The sequence below is a fragment of the Zonotrichia albicollis genome, chromosome 2, assembly GCF_047830755.1.
Source record: "Zonotrichia albicollis isolate bZonAlb1 chromosome 2, bZonAlb1.hap1, whole genome shotgun sequence".
NCBI lineage: Eukaryota > Metazoa > Chordata > Aves > Passeriformes > Passerellidae > Zonotrichia > Zonotrichia albicollis.
Window position 1 is genome coordinate 35,653,472 of NC_133820.1, and position 27,500 is coordinate 35,680,971.

The following is a 27,500-nucleotide window of genomic DNA, read 5'->3' on the forward strand; positions in this document are numbered from 1 at the left end:
TCAGTTCTGTTGCTGGAACTGCAATCATGACTTTTTTCCTGACCTTATTTTGCCTTATTATGTCATGAGGTAAGCAGCTTCCCATTGTTTTATCTTTAAAGATATTTCAGGATTTCTTAAATGCCTCACATAACAGCAAGATGATATCAAGATTTTCCCATAAATACAGCAATCTCATTTTTATATGAATCTTTCAGAAGTTTCAGTTGCAAAAATATGAATTTCTTGTACAATGCAATGACTAAAGGACTTAGAAACTTCTGCAACAGGCCCCTTACCTGAAAGACCCTATTCCCAAATTTATTTCTCACTGAATACTAAAAACCTGTAAGTGAAGATGCTTTACAAACTGCTATAGAAATAGGAATTAAGAATATACTGTGAAATTCGTTATGCCTGAGACAGGAATCAGCAATTTTTGAAGCTGCTGCCATATTTCTGTTAAACAGTTGAGTCTGAAAAGGGAATCCAGAACTAACTTAAATGCACACAATCAGGCAGACAATTCTATGGATGTGTACTGCTAATAGCTCTTTCGGAGCCAGTGGGATAAACTCATTTCTTTTGCCCAAGTTAACTTTTTGGAAAGTCTCTGACTTCTTGACCTGAGGATCATTGATTCTTGAAAGGGAGCCTGCTTTCTTAGCGGGGCTTCGTTACCTGTGTTGCTAAAATCCTCCTATGTATTTTGGAATTATGCTTACAATTGCCATTTCCCAGCAATATGGCCCATTTACCTCTACAAGGAAAGACTGAACAAAAAGATCAGATCTCAGTGTTCCCCAAACTCATATTACCAGAGGTGATTCCATCAAGTAACACTTAAAACCAAGTTAACACTGGACATTTTCTAGCTTCTGTATTTGCAGCCAGGAGAGCTGTACTGCCAGTTCTGATTTGGGGCTGAAGGCAGCACAGGCTGCAACAGCTTGAACAAGAGTTGTGGGCTCTGACAGCAGTGTGAATTGAGAATTTCCAACATGAACTTGATCCCCAGCCTGCTAAAGCCAAGGACAGAGCTTAGATCCGGCTCAATACACATTCCAAAGGAACTTCATCTGTTTTCAACAAGAATTGTGGGGACATCCACTAATAAACATCTCATGAGTTAAATGCCAGGACTTCTCCAAACATCTTTCCAAATGGTTCTTTACATCCTGTTTATGGCCCATTACATTCTCCTGTGACTAAGGCTGGTAGACCAGCCATGGTCTAATAGTTCCTTGAGTACCTTTCCTGTGCTCTTACATATCTGCAGGCATCCAGGCACAATGCAGCAATTGAATAGAACCATTATAAACACAGTTCAATTCCTGACCAACCCTCAGCATGCACATATACATTTGCAAAGCATTAATGGCATGGTAAGCTAAAAACAACCATCCCAATAATATCAGCCAACAAGGCAAGACCTACAGATGCTTTCTGTTTGCTTGGGGTATTTTACTGCTTATATTATTATCTTTGTGATGTGCGCTGCTCCACCAGCGTGCAGGAAATATTGAGAGCGTGTCCACAACATAAACTGTTTTATTTCTTTATTTACTGAACTCTGAGGTGGGGGAACTTTTATTTTTGTACTTTTTAAGGCCTAAATACATTAATATCCCAACCCTTTATGTCCAAGACCGATGCAAAATGTATTCCTCAGATAAAATCAGTCTTCATAAGACTAAATTAAATTTATGTTGATACAGTAGGTTATGTGATTAAGCATGTAAAAAATTCTAGTGAATACAGGAGACAGCTGTTGTTCAAAGCATACCTTTCTGTCTGTCTTGCCATAGGCCTGTTTACAGAGAAATACTGAACCAACAACACTATTGCACTATTGCCCCAATATATATTTACTTAAAGCAGCTTTTCTGTATCACGAAATACCCCTTTTCTGGTTTGAAAAACATAAACAATAGGTTAGGTGGTCAAACAAATGGGAAAAAAATGTTCAATTGGTATTACTTTGTCACCTTCTGTTTACCTCTAATGGGAGTGAGAACTTCAAAGTTAGCAGAACCACAACTTCTATTGAATGGGTGATCAAATGTTCACTGATCTATCCCAAGCTTACAGAAGTTGCACTGCTGATGCTTTCAAGGAATACAAAATCATTGTATCTATCCATGCTCAAGGCAGACAGAGCTGAATAACCAAGGTATCACAAGTGGGTTAAGTAGCTCAGTCCTTCGAAAAGTACGGATCATCACACTGTTCAGACAATGTCAGATGTTTTATATTTTCCAGCAAGAGAACAATTCTTAACCATTTTTTGTGCTTTTAATCTTCACCCTTGCCCTTATTTGTCTAACACACCCCCCTTATATTCATGTTTTTCTTTTGTGGAGTGCTCTCACTGAAATTGATTTAGGCCAATCCTGAAGAATTTAAACTTAGACGAAGCAGTAATCTATAAAGTAAAATGTTCCCAAGGCATCTACCACATTGTGGCCCTTGACAAGACTGCTGCCAGAAGAATTTCACTATTTAAGTATACAGCTTCTACATGAGGAAGAAAAATAGATAGTGTGTTATGGGTGTTATACAGGATAAGAAAAGATGCAAAGCAATAACCAGAATGTGTTCTTCTAAGGGAAGGTCCCTTTTAAATCAAATCTAAGAAGTAACAAATAAAGAGAATACACTAATATTAACTAATATTAGCTTTACACTCACACTGTCATTACCTTCAACTGTTTGTTCCCTTTGCAAGCAGCTGGACTCAGATGGGCACCCAGAATCGGATTTGTAACCAGCCCACAGAGATGGCAGTCAGGAGAGCTGACACAGTATCAGAGACTTCCCAATTTGCTGAGCAGAAACACAGAATACATTTCCAGGGGAGATTTACATACAGTTAGAGAGGTGGATTCTGATGAACTGTTACTGAACAAAGATAGAATAACATCAATACAAGAAGATTTCAGCATAGTCTAAGGGTCTGAGAATTATTTAGGTGGGAAAAGACCTCCAAGATCATCGAGTCCAACCTTTGACTCAACACCACCATGCCAACTAAACCACAGCATTAAGTGCCACATCCAGTTGCTCTTTGAGCGCTTTCAGGGATGGTGGCCCCACCACTTCCCTGGGCAGCCCACTGCAACGCTTTACAACCTTTTCAATGAAAAAAATTATCCCGAGGTCCAGCTTGAGCCCTGGCACAGCTTGAGGCCTCCTTACTCTTGTCCTGTTGTGCCCTCACACCTTTTATTATTTTTCTTTATTAAAAAGATTCAGTAGAATTCTAATGAAGCACTTCTTTAAGCACCATCTAGAATAGCCCAAACACAACCCAATATTTTTGCTTCACAGGATAACTAGACTTTGAAATTTGCTTTTGTTTCACAGTTGAATTAAACACTGCATTGAAAAGTTACCAACGAAACAAAAACAAAAAATCATTTCAATCAATTGAATGTTGTTTTGACAAAATAATTTTGTTTTGATAGCTACTCTCAGTTTTGATTTAAATTTTATATTAGAACATTAAATACATTTTTGAAATAAAAGTTTGAAACAAATGCATTTCTGCTCCAAAAATGCCAAAAAGCTTTATCTGGAAATATGAATAGAAAAAACAAATAAGAATCCTAGAAGCATTTTTTAAAAATGAACTAGTATTTGCACACAAAGAGAATACTAGTATCTATTTTTTAATGCTTTTAGTCCAGACCTTCAGTACACTTTAGTGAGCCTCAGAAGCTTGTGATACCTCTGCAATACTACCAATATATCAGTGACAATCTAATTATTATTAAGAATCCAGCTGATATGCTGCTCTTGTCCAAGAGCTGGTGGAGCTTACTGATGTAGGAAAGGTAAGAGGCTTTTTCAGACAGCCAGTTATGCAACAACTAACACACATCTTGTTGGCTCAAGCATCATTCATTACTGCTGCCATTTGGGGAAGTATCAGAAGCAGTTCTGAGCAGGTTAAAGCAGCAGACTGAGAGTCACAGACTGTCCTACTCCTACAGAAGAATCTGAAGTGAGGAGAAAGGAGGGGAATATCAGTTGTTTCTGCTCTGCCCTTTAACCTCGAACTTAACCAGTAGAAAAATGTAAGAGCAGTTGGGATTAATAAGATATTTAACATCTAAAATTCCTTTAACTGTTTGCTTTACCTGCCAAGAAATATCTTGATCACTGTTCATACATTTGCAAATTACTAAAATGCAAAATACCAGGAAGTCATGTGAAGCTTGACTGAAACTATAAGACAAATCTTAGCCTAAACAGGGAAGAACTGAGGGCTTTCACCCAGATCAGGTAGCAGCAGGAGTGCCAACACATGAAACTGTTCCTTTAGGAAGACCAGAAGGAGAGCTGAAGCCCAGCCCATCATTCCCAGTCATCACTGGCCGTTTCAGCACTGAGGTGCTTACGGGAAGTAGTTGTCTCCCATGTCATTTTCTGATGACATGACCATGTTTCTGTAACATGGTCAGAATATCAGTAAGAACCAAAAAATTTTTATTTCTTATAAAGTGAATTTCTGAATGTAGTGCTTGGAGAAGTATTCAAACAACTGTACTGCTTAGTTCCCCATGAAAGCATCAGAACTTGAACCTGCCTACTACAACATCAGATGCCACACTTGGCAAGGCTGAGATGGGCAAAATCTTGGGGAAAACTGTTGGGATTAATTTTCTTGTGGAGGTTTTTAGGTATTAGATTTGGGGAGAGGTACTTGGGAGAAGATAAGAGTGGCTAAAATAAGAGGAGTTTGGCTTGCATATCCTCACCAACAGGTTATTAGCACAGGAAAAAAACACAAAGGCTTGTTCAAAAGCTTGAATTACAATTAATTCTAACAGAGCTTTTCGTGTTGCACACCAAGCAGACTGTTGAATTTGTGTTCTGCATACTGGACCCATGTGCTGACACTTTCCACAGTCTGAAAGGAATTGAAAACCCTGCCCTTCATCTTGTGTGTGCCTGCAGCAAAGGCTGCCTGTAACCCTTTCCTAACAGCAGGATTTCAGAGGAACCCAGCAGCTTCCCTCTCCCTTAGCTGGTCTTAGTTATTCAAACAAACAAACAAACAAACAAGAAAACCCCTCCCTCTGCTAAGCATCCCTCCACTCTTCTCTTTTAACTTTCCTTGTGTCTCCCTTCACGCCTCCCTGGGTTTGTTTTTTTTTAGCCCATGCACTAACCTGCTCTCTTTGTTCTTCTTTCTTTCTTTCTTTTTTTTTTTTTTTTTTTTTTTTAATTCTGTTTGCTTAAAACTCCTAGCCCCAAAAGCAAATTTGGAGAAAACTGGCTTTCTCTAGTTATCCCATTGTTCTTCTCAGGCAAGATCTATTTCAGATGTTTCTATTTCAAATATTTAATGACAGACCTATTCATACAAAGACATGCCAACACCACTCCCCTGTCTCTTTGGCATGATGCAAAGCACAGAAAAAGATGGTCACAAGATACAAGGACTCTGTTAGTCAATAAAATCAAATTCTAACCCATAAACAGTAAGTAGCAGATTCCATACATTGCCACACTTCCCTGAAGCACAAGCCTAACAAAAAGCAGTTTCAAGGGGAATGCCATGGGCCAGGCTCATCCTTTTAGCACTACCACAGTGGACCTTGGCTGGCTTCCCTTCCAAGAGGACCTGTAGAGAAGCCAAAGACTGTATTGAGCCTTGGAGAGTTAACTTATTTTTGGGGTCTTGTCTTCACTGCAATGTTGCTTGTAAGTACAATGCTAATGTTGCCCCCAGCACAACTCCCTCCCACAACAGAAGCCTCTTGCTCAAACTAAATACTATTTTAAATTGACTCTTTGGCCTAAAAGCAGATTACAAGTGGCAGCCCATGTATTGTAGTTACCAGTGTCAGTAACACAGTGGCAACTCATCAGTTCTCTAGTTGTGAGCTCAAAGCGCTGATCTAAGATCCTGCCTTGTAACTGGGGTCTAGATTAAAAACACAGAATCCTTCTTCCCAGTTATCTGCACTAAGCTCAAGCAGGTAGAGGTCAGACATCAATAATCTGCTTCTCCTCTCCTCAGTCTCGCAGTACATTCTGACAAAGAAATTCTCAATATTCACAGAAGAAATCGCATGCCCTCAAATCAGGGTTGGATAGGGAACCCTTACCAACACCAGTCTGTAACCTTGCTGTAACAACCTGAGTCAGCATAGCTAAAACAATACCAGTGATAATCACTTTTACCCACTACCTCTGCCTGCCCGGGCCATTGTTTGGAGTGAGGACGGCTTTTTGCAAGTCCCTTAGAGTCACCATCTGTGAAACACAGCACAGCTGCACCAACAGGCAACATGAACACAGATTTTAGCTTTGTGTGAGTTGCAGGTCTTACAAATACAGTCAAAAGCATTTTAAGGCATGTGAGAGCAAGTTAAGGTGTCCATAGTCAGTTGCTGTGTGGCAACTCCAACCTTTTGCATACTGACTGTTACCTACATAATCCTTCTCTTCACTCTAATAAATTGGCATGAGATGAGCAAATCTAAGTACTGGCAACTAATACAAACCACCACAAAAGTGGCCATATTATCATCTGAACGTCTCATGCTCTACTTTATTTACAATCTCCAGGGCTGTAATCCCAGCTGGTAGTTTTAATTAGAAGTGAATGTACTTTCACAACAAATTGGACCTTCTCCTTCTTGGGCTTCAGAGATCCCTTCCACAGATGACTGTGGATTATGAAGAGACAAATTTTGGGGATGTTGGGCAGACAGTTTTCTCATATCACATATCTGAAAAGCTAGCATCACTCTCTGGCTCACAAGAGGACTTGGCAGCAAGTCAGACTATGACTATCCAGAAGACTCTTCCCTCAGTGTCAGAGTAAGAAGACACATAATGGAAACTTGCAACAAAGCACAAATAATTCTATTTAGAAGTCAATGCAAAATTGTGGACTACAAGGCCAGCTGCAGGAGCTGTTTTCTTGTGAGTTTTGAGCCAAAGCATGGGGCAACACGGCAAGCGCCATTAGAGTATGTAAATATCTACTCTGGCTTTTCCCAGTCTGTAGCCACTAGCAAATGCCTCACTGTGAAACTGCAAGTGCAGTAGGGGTTTAACAGCCTTTTTCTTCTCTTTGCTCTGGGATTTTTCTTTTCTTGGCTGTAACTAGTTGTAACCAGTTGTGAATAAGTCGTTATCCCTCTGTGCAACTCACAGCAACTAAAAGAAACCAGTGTCATTATGCAATTTAAAAAGAAAAAAAAAAGAAAAGAAAAAGAAAAAAAAAAGAAAAGTTTTGTTTTATGGTTAATTATCCATGGTCTATTTACAAAATAAATCAACCCATTGTGCACCACCAGGATTTGTGGCCTCATTTGAACTTTGCTTTTCATTAATCACTTTAAAATAAAAGCTAACTAGTTGATTTTTTTCTTCATTTTCGTTTATTATTTGCATCTGGGTATAAATTGAAAAAATTATGAAAGAACAAAGTATGGATTATTCACCCTCAGTTTCATGACTTACATGATCTCAGTCTTGTCTTTCTCCACGTGCCTAAACAGATGCACAGTCCAAAAATTCCAGCATTCTGTAAGAAATGTAATCACAAGAAGATTGAAATATTTTTTATACCCAAACTTTGAGTTATTAAAAAAAATCATAGCAAAAAGCTTGCCTTAAGAAATGAAAAGGTGGGTAAGCATCTACAAACATATTTAAGCTACTGAAGGAGGCAAATGAAATTACACGTGTAGACATCCAAGTAATACATAAATGTTTGTGACAGCTGAGTACAAAGCTATTTTGTTTAGACAAAATCTACTTGCAGGCAGGCTGAAGAAGGCAGAAAACGGATATCTGATTTCTTTACAGTGCTTACAGTTTATACAAGAAACCAGAAATATTTTTTTCTGAAAATGGTTTAATTATGTAAGAAGTTCAGATCTTGTCCCTATGAGATGACAGAGGACTACTGTATTTTTGAAAACTAGCCAATGGAGAGGCAGGCAAAGGACATTTTTAGCTGCTCTTTTAATAAAACCCAACTAACTGTAATGACACTTATTTCATTCTGACAGGAAATAAGATACATATTAGCATAATAGTGAAATTCTTAACTAAGAAAGACTGAACAATTTATTTTTCTCTACTATGAACTGTTCAAGTAAAACTGAAAAATAAGAAAGGGTGATAAACATACATGATAGAAGTATATGCAATGACAATATAGAAAAAAATGTCATTCCTCCTTTTTTTTTCTTTTTATTCACCAGTCACCCTTAAGTGTTCTTTGTCTTTACTATGACAAACAGAAAGTCAGAGTGCTCCACTTAACCCCTAATGAAATGGTACAGAAAAAGTTAGGCTGTCTGGAGGTCAAAAAATTTGATTTTGCTGCACTTCAGACTACAACTTTTTGTTTCTAAACTCCTGAGCTGGATACACGTATAAAGGTGACTGAACTTACCCAACAGGTATATCAGAAACTAAGACAAAGAACTGAAGCTAAGAAATTGGATCATTAATACTAGTATTGTTACTAATAGGAGCTCTAAAAGATAATTTTTGCTTGCCTGTTGATGTGAAAAAAGGATTGTAGAAATTTGAAAAGTTAAAGAAACCCACTGCCTCCTCCTCCACTTTGCAGATGGTTGAGATGTTTTAACTTTCATTTACAAATGTAAATTAGCTCCTACTTAATGAAAGTAAAAATTTAAAGCTGCCTCCACCTGATTGCAAAGCCCAGCGGCCGGGCTGGGAGGCTGGACAGGCCTTCAAAGGAAATAAAAGCCTTTTTAAGAACTCCTCGTATGAACGCCTGCCCTTGCAGCAGCAAGCTGTGGCCCTACAGCCGCTTTCCATTATAAATGCTAAATTGGGAAATGTTTAACATTCTTTGTTTAATCTTTGCAGTATAAAGAAAAAACAGCTGATTCTCAGAAACATGACAGCCTGAGCAACCATTAGTTATCTGCCTCCCCCTTCCTCAAAGCAGAACAGGCCATTTCCAGCCTCAGCGGCAACTGACGTTTTCTGATCAGGAATGTATATTTGGATGGAACCTAGAAGATGGGATTGAAACTTTGTCATTTTTTTGTTCCAGTGGTGTAAGGGGGTGAGGGCAACCAAGATATTTAATAAAAAAAATGTGAAGAGAAAAACAGTTTAAGAAATATATGTAGTGGGAACTATAGACAAAGGTGGTTTCAGATGCTTTCTGCACTGTCTTCTGTTAATATCTTTTCACAGTCCTTCCATGAAGGAGAGCGTCATTATTTATTTTGATTTAAAACATTATCAACTGAGTGTATTTTTCTCTCGTTCACAGTACAGTCAGAGCAGCCAGTCCATCTATTCTGCTGCAACCAGTCACATTAAATCAGCACAAACTCAGGAACGAGCAGTCCTCTCAGCTGCTTACACAGACAAACTCTCTTTGTATCTCGTCTCTGCCAGAACTTCCCTAAAGGGGTGACTTTCATCACGTGTCCAAAAAGTCACACAAGTCAGAGGTTTCTTCGGTTGAAATTATGAAGTAATACCTCAAACCGAGTCCCCACAGAAACTGAACTAACTGAAATATTTAGGTTTTTTTACAAGATTTTACCCTGAAGCACACTTTCCAGATCATCAAGTCCAGCTCCCTGCCCTCTTCTACTACAGATATTAAAGGTCACTTCTTAAAGAGTTGTTCTTAAGCCTCTGCATCAACAAGGTGAAGAGAGCTTAAACATCGTCCCCACACAAGCCCTGAGCATTCAGTAGCTGGCAGTGATGAGACCAGACATCCAGGGAACAAATCCACGAGCAAACAAGGATGCTCTCCTTTGCCACAGGGGCTCTGACAGACAGCACGGCACGGAGCATCCCCTCCTGGGGCTCCCCGACGGAGGCGCTCGGCCCAAACAGAGCCCTTGCTTCCTTTAGTGCCAGCATAAGGCATTACCCGCGGCACAGAGGCCAGAGCAGGGAGCAGCCCAGTGCTGGCCCTGCTCGCAGCACTGCACACATGCCCACAGCTCCTCCACCCTGCCGGCCTCGGGTGACCCTTCCCTGCAGGCGTCACAGCCCACCTGCACGCAGGGGTTAAGCAGCAGGGGCAAGAGCTCCAGGTTCTCTCCAGGAGAAATGAACCAGCTGTGCTGTTTGCTGTGAATGTGGAAGATAACAGATTTGAAAAGGAGGGCTGCAGGAACATTCAGTGCAGCTAGGCCTGATAGTTCTGTTACAATTACTCCAAAAACATTGCTTCTTGCAGCATTTCCTAGGGACTTCTGCAAGGCAAAAAGACCAGTGGAACTACTGACGGTGCTAGCAATGAATTACTGATAGCGAAGGACACAAAATTGTCATAAACTTCAACCAAAGTGTGAGAGTTGCAAAAACGACTGTTCTGAGGAAGGGAGGGAGGGAGGAAGGAAACCTTGCAGAATAATTGCTAGATAAAAAGCCTACCATAGCTAATTCAGCACATTGCTGGATACAGCAAAATAATTTAGCTAGCTATTTTTCAAAAATACCCAATCCTAAGTATGTGTCAGGGAAGAGAAATAATGAAATTTTGAAATAAAAATTAATGTAGAGCTCTTTTCATTTCTGTTGCTGTTTTTTAAATCTTTAGGGTTCATATTTAACCTTTTCTCTAAAATAAAAACTTGAATTTAAGAAAACTAAGGCACAGATCTTCACAGAGACAGGACTCAAACAGCTTATGTTTAAAAATAAAATAGCAGAGTCTTTTTAAGTTGTGAAGTGAAGACTTATTCATTAAAACTGAATATTAACATCTCATTTGAGAAACTGTTCAAACCATCCCTTTTGCCTATTTTGCCTATGAATTTAGGCAGACAGAAGTTTCACAGGTTGCATGTCTAGCATCTGGTCAAGTCAAATCACCCTCTCCTCCATAAATTAAAATTAGATTTCCATTCTGCAGAACACACAAAATTCCCTCATTCTGGTTGCTGTTCAACCGTGCATATATAACCAGAGTTTTAGCAGCAGGCATTTACAAGGGCTTTTCCCTTTTTAAACGAGAAAATACTCAGGAAATAATTAAATGTTTGTTTGACCATTAAGGAAGGTTAGTGTCTAGATAGCAGCCCACCCAAGCATACAAAGCAAAGCTGGGGACTGAAGACCTGGGAAGTTAGGGGTAACCCAGTGACACGCAGAGAAATGTCTCAGTAACTGAAAAGCAAGCAGATGCCTTTAAGAGGGAAAATTGCTTGTCTGCCATTAAAAGTTATCAGGTTTTGTACACCTATTCCAAATAAGCCTCCCATTGCAATCAGCACCGACGAAAAACTTACAGACCGAGACTCTGAAAAGACAAGCAGAAAGTAATTTTCACTCAAAGACAAATGATCACTCTTTTGATTAAGTCAAACACTGGACTCATTACTGAGCATGTTCTCTGTAAAGTTACACCATTTAAATCTTCCAAGCATTTTATAAAGGGCTGACAGCTATGAGGGACCAGGCTAAGGGATTTTAAGGAGGTTCTCTCCTCTACTGCATGCAACTATGTTATAAACTGCTACTGATATGCTGATTCAGCCACACCTTACAAATACATAGGTTTTCAGGCCCTATAATTCCTACAGGATAGTGTTCCAGAATTTAATCATCTGATGACCAAGGTTATTTTCATTTATATATTGTCATTACATTATATAGGGCTATTGAATCTTATATATGGTTGGTGCCCACAGTTTGGTCTGTGTGGCAACACAGGCCTGAAATTTAAATAATTTTTTAACCTCTACAAAATATTTCAATGCCTTCTCCCTATGTATCTGAACTGATTTCACAAGAACTAATGAAATAGGTTTAGAATACTTCTGAAAGGCACAATAGAAGAGTATCTGTTCCATTGTGATTCCCTAAGTGATTCTATATGGAGACACAAACGGAGGCAGAAGTTTTCATTGCCCAGAGCCAAAGCAAGGGCTGGTTTCAGAATCAGGTGTTCCAATACATTTCTGAATATATGTGTACTCCCCAGGAGTTTGGTGAAATATATTTACAGAGATTAAAACATACTTACAGAGCTTAAAATATTCCACTTCCTGTTTTCACAAAACCCTGTTTCATCTAAAGCTTGTCTCAGGGATCACTGTTGAAAGATGTCAGCTTCAAAATTTTTTTTCTACTATGCCTGAAGTGGGCATAATTCACAGGCAGACTCATTTTATGGCTCTTTTCTAATGCCAGAAAAACACTTTAAAATAACTGAAGATTGAGCCCTATAACTTTAGAATTGACCTAATAGACTCCTGACATCATATCAACAGAATTAGTAGCATTACACTGGGGAAGAATCTGTCCAAGAATGTGCACGCAGACAAGAACGATTCATAAAGGGCAGAAGAAAACAAACCTTGACACAATGCTCACAACCACAAACAGGTCAGATCCTCAGAGGATACAACTAGGAATAAATTGGTTGCAATAGCTACAGGAATAAATTCTTCCTGTAATATGAACAGAAAAGAAAGAATGAACTTTTCTTTATTACTGACCCATTTCTTCCCTTTCTTGAAGCTGAAGAGTGCCTCTTTTTTCTTTTTTAAAAATTATTGTTTTAGCAGGGCTATATGTACTTTTTCTTGCATTTGACGGAAGTAAATTAAAATACCCCCACCAATTCTAATTAGAAGAATCTCTGGATCTTTATGGACATCAACCACTTAAAATAGAAATTAATAAAGTTCAACATAGCCTAAAATTTCACTGTTCTTCTGCACTTGCTGCTGTTACAGAGACTGACTTGACACTTGCATTAAGGTCAGGAGAGGAAAGGGAAAAAGCTTTCATTGTATACATCCAAAAGTTGGAGGGAGGGGGAGAAGAGAGAGGAGGAGAGAGGCAGAAACACTGTGCAGAAGCCAGGGATGTTCCAGAGCACACTGTGACAAGAAAATACTCAATAAGAATTCCTCCAGCCAAAACCAGATCTTAAACAAATCCATTGTCTTCTAGCCTGAAGCCCTTAAAAAGGCTCAAAATTAAAGTCTGTGCTGTGGGCACCCAGTCGTTCTTTCCTTTCATCAGGATTTGCAGGTTTTAATACAATCTGTCGCCAGGAAAAACAGTGGAGCTGTACAGTCCAGAGAGGTAACAAAAGCGAAAGGCAGCCGAGAGTTACATAACTGGCTTTTTACATAAATATTACAGTGAGAGATATTTTGCTTTTCAGAAAGGAAAAAAGATTTCAAAAAAAAAAGTGCTCAAACTAACGTCAGAGAATTCAATCCAACTTCACTTACTCCTCGTCCCTCTTTCACTTTGCAACACGTATCGAATAGCTGAAGTGAGGTGTTTCTTTTTCTTTTTTCATTATGACTAAACAAATAACCAATTCAGCCTTAAACACTTCATAACAGATTGTCTTGTATTACCTGAGAAGTGCACCACATCATGGAAGCTGGAAAAAATTCTTATTTTCAAGCATAAGCAAGCCTGCCTTGCTTATCTGCAGCACGGGGCAATTAGAAATGACCATGGATGTTAAACAAGCTCGCCTCTGTTCAGTCTGAGAAAAGGGAAAAAACCCTGCAAGTCTCCCCATCTGTTATTTCCCTTTTTTTTTTTTTTTTTCCCTCTCTTTGGCTGTAGAAAAGCAAAATTATGCAAGAGCTTTTGAATGTAAAGCCTGTGTGTGCTTTTTCCCTTTTTGTCTCTGTGTACGCGGTACGAGCTATTGCGTAACCCAGCACAGAGTGGGTGGCCAGTATTTACTATCGATTTACACTACTCCTTCCTCACACTGAGCAGCGAGACACACGCAAAGCAGAGCACAGAGGTGACATGGACGTGCACTAAGGCATGTGCCATGGAGAGGGGGAAGCCAAACATGTAAAAACAGAACTGTGCTTTTCTGACCTAAATGCAATTTCCCCAACCTTTTTGTTTTCATGCCCTTTGGTAAAAGAGCGGATGCTCAACAAACCCCACAAACCCCTCTGTCCAAAAGTAAGGCTTCCCCCCCCACACATCCATGACCAAATCCTATTAGAAACTACAAAAAACTACCAATTAATGTCATTGTGACACTTGTGCCAGGTATAAAGATGCCTAGCAAGCTCTTACTGACCATGAAGGTCCATTAAGGTGAAAAAGAGAATTCTTTTTTAAAGTCATACTATACATGAACCTTTTACTAATTTCTTTAGAACCTACTTTAGGCTTTCAGGAGCACAGAAATCATAAACACTATGCATAGTATGCAATACAAAGCCTTGGATTTTTTGAGATGATTGGGTGACATGGAAATATGAGAATTAGAGACCGGAAACAAGGGAAGTTCAACCTATTTTGTTATCTTATTAAGCCTGCCAAGATATCCATGTTGATCTCTCTTTGCCACACACCCAGAGTCATCAGTCTAGACAGACAGGCCTCTAGCTCATTAATGAGAATAATTTTGAGTCAGTAGGAGGAATTGTCTCATTCACACAGGTGAATGCCCACCACACTGCTGAATTCTTTGCCTCCAAGGTGAGACATGGTTGGGCAGATTCTGCCTGCTCCCGCTTGATGCTAGGTCCTACAAGGCAAGGGAACACCACCAGGCTGGCATAACACTGGACTCCTGGGCATCCATTTATTAATTGGGTGGGGGATTTCTTGAATGAAGTCAGTGGGATTTCAAAGCATGTTAACATACTTTAAAGGATGCTGAAAGACTGAAGATAAAAGGAAGTTTATTACAAGCCACAGCAGACACTGAGCCTTGTACCAGAAATGAAACTGAGTGTGCTGATTTAAAAAAAAAAAAAATAAAATCAAAAAATCAAGTACCAATGCTTTTAAAACTGCTTTTGCGTTATCTTTACTGGAAAACACACATTCCCCATATTATTTTCTTCAGATTGTGTTTAATAGGCAACATGTTTTTTCTTCACAGATCTGACATTGGACATTTTTACAGGTCCTAAAATAGCACAGTGAGCAAACAAAAACTCCATGTTATAAGACAGGCAAACCCTATTTTAGGGAAATTACACAGATATGCAATGTTTCTGACTATTCTGTTTATTTTTTTTTTTCTTTTACCCAGGTCCACATCTACTAACATGGTACTATCAGCCAGCATGCAGTCAGGATCTCTATCAGGCTGTTAGAAAAAGAAAACATTCATTCACTGTCTTGCACATGCTTATTCATTTTGTTTGCACATAACTGGAATTGCATTGAAATTACCCAGAAATGTTTTACACAAAAAGTCACGTGCAGCCTAACTAGTCTGATCTGTCTTAAAATGAAACTGACCCTTAAAGGAAAAGAATAAGGTCTTCATTAAATGGCACCTAGTCATGCAACCTGAATTAAGCACTTACTAATTCAGATGGGGCCAACTCAAAACATGTTCAGGCATATTCCCTTTGCTCACCAGAGGAGTGCTGGGGGAAAGAAATGAGACCCAGAAGGCAAATTCTACTTCCCTGTCATGCAGCCATTAGAAATGATGCTCCACAAGCAAACTTTGAGTGATGCTATGCAAAGTGAGTATTTCATGAAGGCTGAACCAGAGGACCAGCACATCAAACAATGAAAGCCTGCACTCTTGTGCCAAGACTGCATGCAAAAAAGAACATATTTTTCAGCACCATTTGTACACTTAGTCCTGATGTTTAGTATACCCTCATCTTATGGGATGCAACTTACAAGCACAAAATGCTTTACAGGATGTTATACAAAATAGATACAGAAAGAGACTCAAGAAAGAAATAACAGCTAAGGGGAGCCAAGCTCAGATATTGGTAAGGGCAGCTCCAATGCTGCCGTGCTTGCTTTATCATTGTCCAGAGTACACCTATTTTTAACCCCTTCTTAGCATGTCAGATTCTAAGCAACTAGCTGTGGACTCTACAGATCAGGTTCAAACAGAGATCTGATTCACCTGAAAATATGAGGATACAAGTAAGGGAGTTCAGAGCTGGTATATTCTGTTCTTGAGGGCTATCAAGCAAAGCTGAATAAAGTTTCCATTATAACCCACTTGCCTTCAATCACTCAAAAAAGTTGGAAACTTCACTACACAAATTTTCTGCTCCTAATGTTTACCTATTCTTAAATTTCATGAAAACTTTAATAAACAAAAGTTCATCTGTTCTGCACATACAGAATGAGAAAAAAACATCCAGAGATTTAAGGGAAAGGGAAAAAGAGAGAGCTGAAATTATCTATAGAAAAAGCACAGAAAACAACAGAAAATACGAATGGACTTGTAAAGTCAGTACTGGCAAGATTTCTTGCAAGAAAAAGGTTTCTACTCTCATGAAAATACTTCAACTTTTAAAATTACACACACCTACAAAATCCTACCAGACCTTTTATGAATACCATCTTGGATACACATTTAGGTCAAAAAATCCTAAAAGAACCCCCCATGTGGGTGCTAAAACCCCTTGTATTTGTATCTAATTGTATATTACATTCTTTAATGTCTCTGGTAGATTCTCTCCCTACAAGAGAACATAGCTACAAAGTAATATTATTTTTCACTATGCTAGACAGCTGGTTTGGATAGATTTTTTGGGTTTTGATTCGTGAAACACATTAATAGCAGATGCCTTTTGCATGTATCAAAGATACTATAGCTCTGTATTTGCAGAAAAACAACGTGACTTCTTATTAAAGACTATCATAAGGGAGAAACTAAGGTTATAAACAAGTTATTACTCTAGGATTTCATGACTTTGTATGTAAGCTTAATGTTTCTCAAAACAGATTCTGTCTTTTTAATGACTGTAGGAGGACATAAGCCCAGTGCTGGGTTGCCATGGGCTTTTAATGGCAAATTGAATAATAAAAAAATATTAAAATGATAGAGACAAAACCGAAATATACTAGGGATGCTTGCCAACTGTTCCTGCTAGTTAAAGAATCAATAAACCTTTGCAGACCTTGTGCAACATGACTTTACTTGCAACAAAAGTAATTCACAACAAGAATGCTTTTCTTGGCAATTTACCTTTACTTTTCTCCTACCAGCTTCTCTTTCACATGAATCTTTTGGACTCCACTGTTTTGGAATGACCATGACACAGCAGAAGTTGCTAAATTTTCCCCACCCCTCAGCTAACCTATTAAACATGTGTAATGGTGTTATTTCCTAATGGTTCCTACAGACTGATATATTTCTAAGAGGGTTTTAGTCAACATGAATGGCAGTAAAATTGGCAAAGACTCAGAAAGCAAAGTCCAAGGAGACTAGAAAATAACTTAGAAAAAATGGTCTCTGGATAGTTTTGCCATGTCTGCCAGAACCAAAAGAATAGAGGTTATGTCAGTGTTTCCATAATAAACATCAGTTTTCAAGATTATAACTCAGCTGCAAAGATCTGATCCAGACTGAAATCAACACATGTGGGGTTTTAGATCAAGAGTAATTTTTTTATTTAAACTTATATTTCCCCTGCTGCAAAAGCAATCTAATGTTATAATTTAATCTAGTAAGTAATTACTAATTTATCAGAATTAGGGAGAGGAAGCAGAAAACAAAATTCAGAATTCACAGTAAATGCTTTCTGGGATTGCATAACTTTCCTTCCAGATATTCCCTGTGAGATTTTGAAAAGCGTGTATTTCTAAAGTAATTGTTGGATCAGTATAATCCTTGTCCAACAACCCTTAATATCTGTTTTGCTCCCTAAAAGCAACATGTTGTTTTGAGGCAAGTGTGACTTTTATACTGTGCAGCAAACACAGGAAAATACTAGGAGGGATTCAGAGGAATTTACAGGACAGGCCAGTTAATTTTTGAAGTACTGTAATTTATCACATTAATTCACCTTCACCACTCCTAAAGCACACAGGTTTCATCCTGAGGGAGCCTGAATAACTCAAGGATATTCAGACAATGGGTAGATGACACACCTGAGGCATCCCTGAAGTGCAGAGGGCACTGGAGGTGTCAGAGCTGTGCCCAGAGCTGAGAGCATCCCCCAGCCCAGGGGCTGGAGCTGCTGCTGCCAAAGCCACACGAGCTGCAGCACCCGAACCAAGGCTCAGGTCCTTGTTTCAAGAAGCTTTATCACTAGCTCAGGGACAAGAGGAAGTGCCTGTATCAGTTAGGCATTTCCCAGAGCTTCTCATTGATCATATGCACATGACTTCAAACTCCTCTTTGAGTTTGATACAAGTATCTCCATAGATACAGTAAAAACAGACACCTTCACAGGACACTTCATGTGGCTCAAAAATCCAATTTTCAAGAAGCACCTAGGTGAGAGGAAACTGTGGTGTAAACTGAGTTTGTTAAAGTATACCTGGAAGAGTTTATTTTCAGATATCAACATAAGAAAGCTGAGCAGAAAATGGCTTGCACCAAACCAAGTAATAATGTCAGGAGCAAAACCCAGATATTCTGAGCTGCCTTTTCTTTTTTTATCTGCAGAGAAAAATTATTTTAAACTGGATACTTCAGGAAAACCTGCATTACATGAGCTAAATACCACAGTAAGCCATTCACCACTTGACATTTTAATTTTCTGTCTTTGGTTCTGTTTTGTCATACTAAATATGGCTCGTCCGAATATGAATATACACACACTGGTGTTTGCCTTTCCTCTGCTTTGCTGCGAGTTCCTCAGAATACTGAAACTTGACAATACTCACCAGCCAATCAGTTTATTTTGAACACAAATAAATTAATAAAATAAATAGTAAATAAACTCAGAAAGTAAATGTATTTTGAACACAAATAAATTAAGAACAATGAATTGTTCGTAACACAACACGAAACATCGTCAGCAGTATTTCCTACTGTTATCCCTTCATTTTCACTCAGGACTGTCAGAGCACTTTGTACCAAAAGACAGACTCTTATGAACATCCTGCCCTGTGAGTAGTTCCAGTGGAATCATGACACCGATTAACCAAACAAGGTATTATTCAATTACCCAACTCTGTGACACATTTACTATTAATTCTACTCACAAATGGGAAAATAAGTTCATAGATTCTAAAGAATTTGTGCCATTTCTCACTCTAAGCAAGTGGTCAAGCAGGAAATAGAATGCCAAACTCTCAGCCACCAAACCTCTTGCTGCAAACTGCTCGATACTACTCTCAATACTACTACTGCTCGATACTGTTATACAGAGAAAAATAAAACACAGCATTGACAAGTTTCAGGCATTTTCCAGCAACCTTGAATTATCTGAACAACCTCATCAAAGAGCTATAGAATAAGAAAAAATGGACTTTTCATCCTCTGAATAGCTGTAAAGTTTTCTTTATCTCTAGTAAAGACTTTTCTGATTTTAACTACCTATATTACAGATATGGATTAGCCAAAGAGAGAGAAAAATATTAAAACAGGCATCAGAGACTTACAAACAGAAGGTTTAGACACACATATAAGTGGACACACTCAACATTATTTTTGAAAGCTAATTTTGCACTTAAATGCTTTCCTCAGTACTCTACCACCCAAGTTCATCTGGAGAGACTGTAGGACCTGAACCAAAGAAGATTGGTTGTACAGCAGAAGCAGAAGGTTGACAAGCATGGTGTGTGTTTATTGCAAATTAAAATTAAAATAGAAACTAGCGGTAGCACTTTTTCAGGTTATGGGTCAGGATTTTTATTTTACATACTTATTTTAAGGTAAAATTACAAATGCTATGCTTTGACTTCAGAAGAAACTACACATTGACTTATATTAAACAAATTCTTAGATATAGTAAATCTTCTGTCACAATTGCTGCTCATATTGGAAGGAAGTTTTCTTACCTTTTTACTTTGTTTGCTGAGAGCCAACAGTGTCATCCCCTTAGTCTGTGTCAGCTACTCTTTTATTACACAGAAGGCAAGTAATAGCGAAACTGTGCTGATCTGCCTGCTTTCACTCTATATAGTGTCTATATTTATAGGCTTTTGCTTCTATCTGAATCTATATTTATCTGCTTTTTCTGCCTACAGTGCATCTGCTTCTCGTACACACAGACATATATACATACACATGTGTGCATGCACACAAACACACAGACACACACAAACACACATACAGGCATACCCAGAATATGGGTGCTTACAGCAGGCTTCTGTTCCGCAGCAACATTTGTATAAATATAAACATATGCACTGCACACAATATAAACCAAGGCATGCACAAAGAAAATCATCAGCTATTGCATGAATATGCCTTGCTGGCTTTGGGAAGGTTTATTATTCAGCAGGCTGCCTAGTCAAGAGGATTGTATACAATTAGTTTCCTTTACATTACTCTGCTGTTGTAGCTTTGCAAGCAGTAGCAATTTATGCAGTTATTTTGCTGGGAGTTTTTTTTCCATGTAAGCATAGTTGGCACAGTTGTGAAATCACTGCCATCCTGTCAGGAGATGGATTCCCTGTTGGTACCACTAACAGTTTCCCTCAGGCTAGTCATTAAAAGGCAAGAGTTAGGCCACCCTGTGCCAGTTCAGGAGAGCATTCCCTAGAGGGAAGGAAGAAGGTACAACCTCAGACCCAGGTCAGTCTGGCAATTCTAAGACCAAACATTCTTTAAGCCTTAAAAATAAACATAATTTCCCCAAATTAACAGAGAATAAATGGAGGTATTCATCATCACATAAGGAGAAACCATCATGCCACAGTTCCCCGTATCACCAGACCAAGTTGCAGGTATTCTGTTCTGTTACTTAGATTGGAGCTATATCTCACCTCAACCTTTTTGGTTGCTGGGAAGGCTTCTTTTAAGACAATGAGAGCTGCCAGGGGAGATGATGGAAGTGGAGTATGTGACAGTAATGCTCTCTGTGTTACCATAATGTGATAAAGCTTCCATCAGTTGTATAAAGAGATCATAGCAAGTTTCTGCTGGACAGCCTTAATTCAATACTTGATTAATTCACATCCTACTAATCCTAAATTGCAACACGCCTCTAAGAAGGAGGAGGAGTTTCCACACTATAAGAGCAAAGCCAGGCAAGAAGTCACTGGGGATTTCTATCTGTCCCCCTCATTGCAGAAGAGGGGACATTTTGGCTTCCTAGTTGTTCATAAGACAGTGAAAATAAACTGATTTAATACATGACCTCGTGACTCTTCTGAAAGGGGCAGGGATCCCTAAGCCAAAAATTACTGCGTACATAGGCTAAAGAAATAAGATACAAAGGCCCCTCGGGGTATCAAGGGCAGCTGAAGAAGACAGTCTTACCCATAATCCTTTCTAAATCCTGCAAAACTTCAAATAGGGTCAAACAACACATCCTGCCATTTTACAGAAGTAAGAAACTACACTTAATTCTAAAAACCCAGTCTCCTCTGAAAACCAGGTAATGAGTACATTAACTTAAGAATTAACTTAGAATAAGTACATTAACTTAATGAATAAACAAATTATAATTAGGATGTGTTTAAAAACCCCAAGCAAGTTCTGTAACTCAAAATCAGAAAAAACCCCCAACCCCTTAAGAAGACTTTTTATGTCAAGATCATGTTTGATAACTAAACCAGAAATACTACTACAAAATCAAAGACTTTTGGATAATTCTTTCATTCACTTTATCACACTGAAGAACAGCTCCTGTAGTAATTTTATGCTTATCCGGTATTAAATGGTCTATTTGAAAGGGTTTTTAGAAAATCTACTGACAAGATGGTATTTAAATATAATATATATACTTTTCGCACAGATTTTCTATGTATCTTCATTTAATTTCTTTTAGTCTTAATATTCCCATTTCTCAGTCATTACACTGAACTGCAGCTACTGAACAAAACTCTGTTCATGCTTTCCTCACTGTTAAAGTTATCCTTACTCTGATGGCTGACACAGCCGTCTCAAAATTTTAAAAAATGTAATTCCATCATCTTAACTTGCTAGGTTTTTAACTGCCCAGCTCAATGTACTTAGTAACAGGGGATCCACTCTACTTGAAAACTTTTGTTGCTTTGCCATCTACAAATAAAATACCAATTTGAAAGAAAAGAGAAAGGATTTTTGTTAGCTCCTGCATTTCCCAAGCCCTATCAGTCTGATAGGATCTGTTATGAAAATACTAAATACTGTTAAAAATGAGAGTATGTGATAACTGTAATGACTCTGCATTTATGATACCTTTAGCAGTGACCATCTAGCAACTATTCCATTAATTTTTTTCTCAGCAGGATATTTTACAGTTGTAGAGTGTTTAAGAGCATTTCTAAATTGGAAAACATTATTTAATTATTCACACGGAGGCATATTGATTACAGAATATAGTTTTTCTTTGAGGGTGCCCTACAACGTACCTTTATATGTATAAGAAAGTATTCAAGCACTTCTTTGATGCACAAATGTACAAACTCCTGCCTCATTTGTTCAGCAGTCTTTGAAATTTTGTAGGTAGAACATAAAAGGAACCTGTTTAATGCAAACTCTCTCCTTTCTTATGACAAAGAGAGTGAATATTACTGGAGATCAAGAAATGTACCCTTCTCTCTGTATATATACCTTGCACTGAAAAATATAGGCTGGGACAAATGTCTAATACATCTCATATTGCTTAAATTAACTCAGCATCTGATATACATCTATCCCTCCTTAGGAATCCTTCTTTTAGATAGCTACTAACTGATAGCTAGGATCTTACACTATATTATTAAGTGGAACAGCTTTAATGGTATGTTAAAATTGAAAATAAAGTAACACTTTATTTCCAAATAAATTGAAATAAACAAATTTAAACCCTATCCTTTCTTTTCCTAAAAAAGGACTTATGTAGTTTTATACTGGTGCAATTCTATGGGTTTATAACTCAATATTACATTAATATAACCATATACATGCATGAAGTTGATCTGGTTTAATTACTTTAGTAAAAACATCAGTCTTTCAAATAGAGCAATTACATTAGCTAAAATCTAGGCACATATTGGGCCTCACTAGATGTCTGAGACCTTCTAAGACAAAATGGTAAAGACCAGTTGTCCATTCCAATGTTCACATTCCTGAATAATCTTTAAAAAGCTGAAACTTCCCAAAATACGTCAGTTTAAAAGTAAATAAATTACATGGGCCATGCACTAATGTGTTGAATCAGAATTTCAAGGACCAACGATAAGCATTTATACATTAGAGGAAAATATTTGCCCAATTTATCAACACACAAACAGTAATGAGAAATAGTAAAAAAACAGTAATGAAAATTATAAAAGAGAATTCTTTCAATGACCTTGGTGAAATTCAAAGAATGACATGGACACTGTAAACCAACCAAGTCTGTTTAGCAGCTCTGCACAGAAGGGGCTGAAACCTCATCAGGAAGGACTGATCAATGCTGCTTTCTAACAAACAAAGGCTTAAGCCTCAGATACACAGGTGCAATTTGGCGCCCTCATCATCTCTTCATGCAGTAGAGGCTTCCACATGGTCAGCAACACTTACAGATGGAAACAGGGTGGGAGCTCCTGGTTCTTTATAGCTCTTAAATACTCTGTGGTTCCCTGAACATGGAAAACAGGCCTGTTTTTCCTTAGAAGCCAGCAGAAAAAAGTTCTTGAGAAACAGAGGAAAAGAAAAAGAAAAGAAAAAATTGTTTAACTCCGTAGATTATCTTGACCAAAATAATGAATTACCTCAACAAATGCTGTCAAAATCTTAAGGAACTGACTATTTTAATCCTGGCACTGATAACTTAAATTGGTCATCCCAAATTTCCTTCGGAATTGTTGCAAATTATTTGTGTCCTAACAGCATGGAAGAAAAGTATCCCACTCACTGCTGTAAGCACTAAAAGCTATTGAGTAGGACTTTTGTAGGTAATGATCTCAGAAAGTTTTCTTGAAGGCTCAGGGGGAACCAAAGCAAATACCTGGTGTGGGGCAGTAAAGAAGACTGTTTTCCCATGGAAGGATGAGAGGATGGGTGCAAGTGGAAATATATGAAATTCTATTTAAACATGAAAAAAAAAATGGTCTTGAGGGTACTCAAACACTGGAATTGCTACTCAGTGAGGCTGTGCAATCTCCAACCTTCGTGATACTCAAAAATTAACTCAGCATGGCACTCAGCAATGTGCTCTAGGTGAAGCTGCTTTGAGCTGAAGGATTAGACTAGACCTTAGTGGTTCTGTGAAATCTTTGCAGACAGGAATTTAGAAGCTACACCAGAACAAATTAAGGTATGGCTTTGTTTGACTTGGTCCTGCTGAGAAATATAAAGCTTGGCTCCAAGCTGCACAGGTTAACAGAACAGATGGTAGAAGTATCAATATGCTTTCATAAGACCTTCAGTAGCAGCAAAGGCACATCCTTCACCATGTATTTTGTTTGTGATAGCTGCTAGAGACTGATAGAGACTCAGATCACCATCATCTGTACACTACCAGATCTCCCTATCTCTGAATGACACCTTGCTTTAGAGATCAGATCTTCATTCTGCATCTCCAAAAAGCCTAAAGACTCCTTGATCCATCTGATGTAAATACATCCAAGAAGAAAGTAACAGTTCTCTGTGCTCAACTGGATGCATTTTCCTAGACTTACAGCTACTTTTGCAAATCCAGCCTGTGAATGAACAGACCTGACTCAGCTGATTTACATCATTAAAACTTACATGCAAGTTCTCAGTTACCCTAAATTCAGTTTCCAAAAACTATAATGATACTATAAATACTAAATAGAATATATAAATAGATATATAATTATATATTTATCTATAACTATATATTAATAGATATATAAATAATGATTTACAAACCAAAGCTAACCAGTGATACAATTCCTGAAAGTCTTAAAAGTATTTTCATTATTTATTTTTATTTGGTACAATTAAGAATTAGAAACAAGCAATTGCAGCACAAAAAGAGATCAAGCAGTAATCATTCAATCGAAGTTTCAAAGCCAGAAAGACAGACATTTACCAAATACCAGCCACCATGATCAGAAAACCTGAATCTGGAGAGCCACAATTTGATGTATATAGAGCTACCCATATTCTTAAGAATAAAACCCAGTCAAAAATGCCAAAGCAATGAGAAGAAATTTAGCAAAGTCCAGTTTCCTCTCATACTCTTGACCTCCAGTGCTGTCATCTCCTCAGAAATACAGGGAAAAGTAATAAATGGTAAATATAATAACACAGTCAGAATCCTTTGGCCATTCTACCAGTCTAAAAGATTTAATTATAAAAGACAGTGTTCTGAGTCATATCAATCTTTAAAAGCTTTTACTAGAGCACAACCCTACTGAATTTTCAGCTGCTCAGGATTAAAATTAATTTACCTTCTTATGATTTCTGTAAGTATCTACAAGTGAGAATTTTTTCAGATGTGATTGCTAAAAGATGTGATAACGCTCTACAACAAGCAATTAGAAGAAATGCTTGGACAGCGGTGTAACTTTAAAAGAGTTTTTATCATTATTGTCCAATTCTATTTTAGGAAGAATTTGCACTTGAACTGTCCATTTTTTACTCTCCACGCAGAACATACAGATTTCTTACTTTCTTATAGTCAGTAGTTGTACTTTCAAGAATGCTACTTCTTAAAGTTTAGAAAATTATTAACAAAGGCTTCAGAAATTAAGAAATGCTTATTAGCTGTTATAAAGGATTGAGTGGAAGAAGCCAATTGATGTTTATAATAACCTATAGATAGATCTGTGATGTGCTTACAAAACATGTAATACTTACTATCCATCTCAAAAATGTTTTCAAAATGCCCATAAATCAACTATAAACTTCTATGAATTGTTTATAAAGTGTGTCATCAATATAAGTGTAGCTGGATAAACAATGCAAGATAAAACTTGCCAGGGGGCTATTCACTGTAGCTGTAAACACATGGAATACTTCATTGTGCAAAGACTTGAGAAACAGTCTTCTGCTTTCACAGGGATTAATCCTTCTCATCCCTCAGCTGGTGATCCAAATCTTACCTCCCTCTCCTGCATAGTGCCTTCAGATACCTCAAACATCCAGGAAAGCAGCAAATTGTACCCACAGAGACATATGGGCCAGAACTCCCCCGGCATCAGTTGGGAGTATGGCTTCAGATTTTCAAAACCTTGGAGAAAATTCCAACCTAAGGAACACCAGGGAGTACATACGTAGGGGGAATATGTGAAACTCCTTAAGGAACTTAACCAGTGAATGTATTAATACTATGAACACAGGCAGGTGCTATTTATGTACCTTTTTTTCCCCCTTTACCGCTGTGTAACCATAAATTATGCATTCTGCTGTTAAATCAGTAAAAATCCTTTCATATCAGTCAAATGACCTCATATTTCATTGAAAGCAAAACCTGTCCTGAATGCCACATCCGTGAGAACACAACAACATGGAATTCTCTTCTTAAAAGTCAATGCAGAATTTCATGGCATATTAATGAATCTTTGCTGACTGTGGTAAGGCTTTCACTTATTGACACATGCTAAATAGCACAGACAGCTATCAGTCCTTGCTGGCTTTTTTCAAAGTACTTTCCTGGTGACAAAAAAAGGCCTATCCAGGAAGTTACACACTCTCAGGAAGTTTGCAGAAGGGAAATAAAAATATTATGCATTATTTCTTAAAAAAAATGTAAAAGGGAGGGTAGAATTGCTAAAAATGGGATTTCACCAACATTAGCACTAGAGAGCTCAATCTTCAGCAATGCCATCGTCATTCATATTTCTGCAGAAATCATAGCTGTGCTTTAACAGTAATCTCATATATTGACTGTTTTCAGTAGAAAGCATCAGGAGTATCATGCTCTAAATATTCTATGTTTGCAGTCCTACAAAGTGAATAAGCTTGTCCATTTTTCATTGCTTATCCCCTACTTCTATCATTTTAGGCAGTGACGTGAACTATAGTGTCTGAAATTCAAGCCCAACTTGCTATCTACCACCACTGACTGAGCCAGTGTGCTTCCACAGGTTTTCCCAGGAGTACGACACAAAAGAGTGCCATGCTCAAGAAAATACCGATAACGTATTGGTTTGGCAAACATTGTCAGGTGAACACATCGCCCCACTTCAGCTCTGATGGTGTCAGAGCAGCACATCAGGAACACATTATAGCTCTGATGGGAGGGTAATGAATGCAGCAACATATTGCATTGAGTACAGGAAAAATCCTAGGGCATTGTAGAAAATCAGTAGATACTGTTTATATAGGCTTGGGGGGATACCAGCAATTCTGAAAAGGACATTGCCAGCCATAACTGAAAAGCAAAGAACAAAGCCAACAATATGGTATTAATCACATGCTCTGTCCATGTATGATGCCAAACTATTCAAAGCACAGAATGTTCTTTATTCACCTCACTTTAAATTGCTTGAATGAACCTAGCACTTATGAAAATGAGAGATTAAAAACATTGATATCAACCAACCTTTGGGCCAAATCTTACTTATCTTATTGATGCAAGTAGTTCCACTGATTTTAGTGGATGTAATTACTATTGACTTCAACAGAGCTACTCACAGAGTCATGAGAGCAGGATGTGGCTCATTGCTTAACCAAGCTTCCCTGACCACCATGAATGGTGCCAACTCATTGTTGCTGATGCAATGTCCCCCCTTTTCTGGTAATGGATCTCTTGAGCAGAAACAACAGTACACACCAAATTCTGTGA

At 38.1% G+C, this 27,500-nt stretch overlaps 1 protein-coding gene across 4 annotated transcripts in view; it reads right to left on the minus strand.

Moving 5' to 3' along the window:
- The window catches only part of LOC102073008 (uncharacterized), a 370,008-nt gene that overhangs the window by 119,012 nt on the left and 223,496 nt on the right, over window positions 1-27,500 (minus strand). For all 4 annotated transcript variants that reach the window (XR_012578937.1, XR_012578936.1, XM_074534753.1 and 1 more), the window contains exon 5: window positions 7,465-7,528. Coding sequence is in view for 2 of the 4 variants with exons in the window: in XM_074534753.1 (XP_074390854.1) it covers window positions 7,465-7,528 (64 nt within the window). In the remaining 2 variants the exon portion in view is untranslated. The remainder of the gene's footprint in view (window positions 1-7,464; window positions 7,529-27,500) is intronic.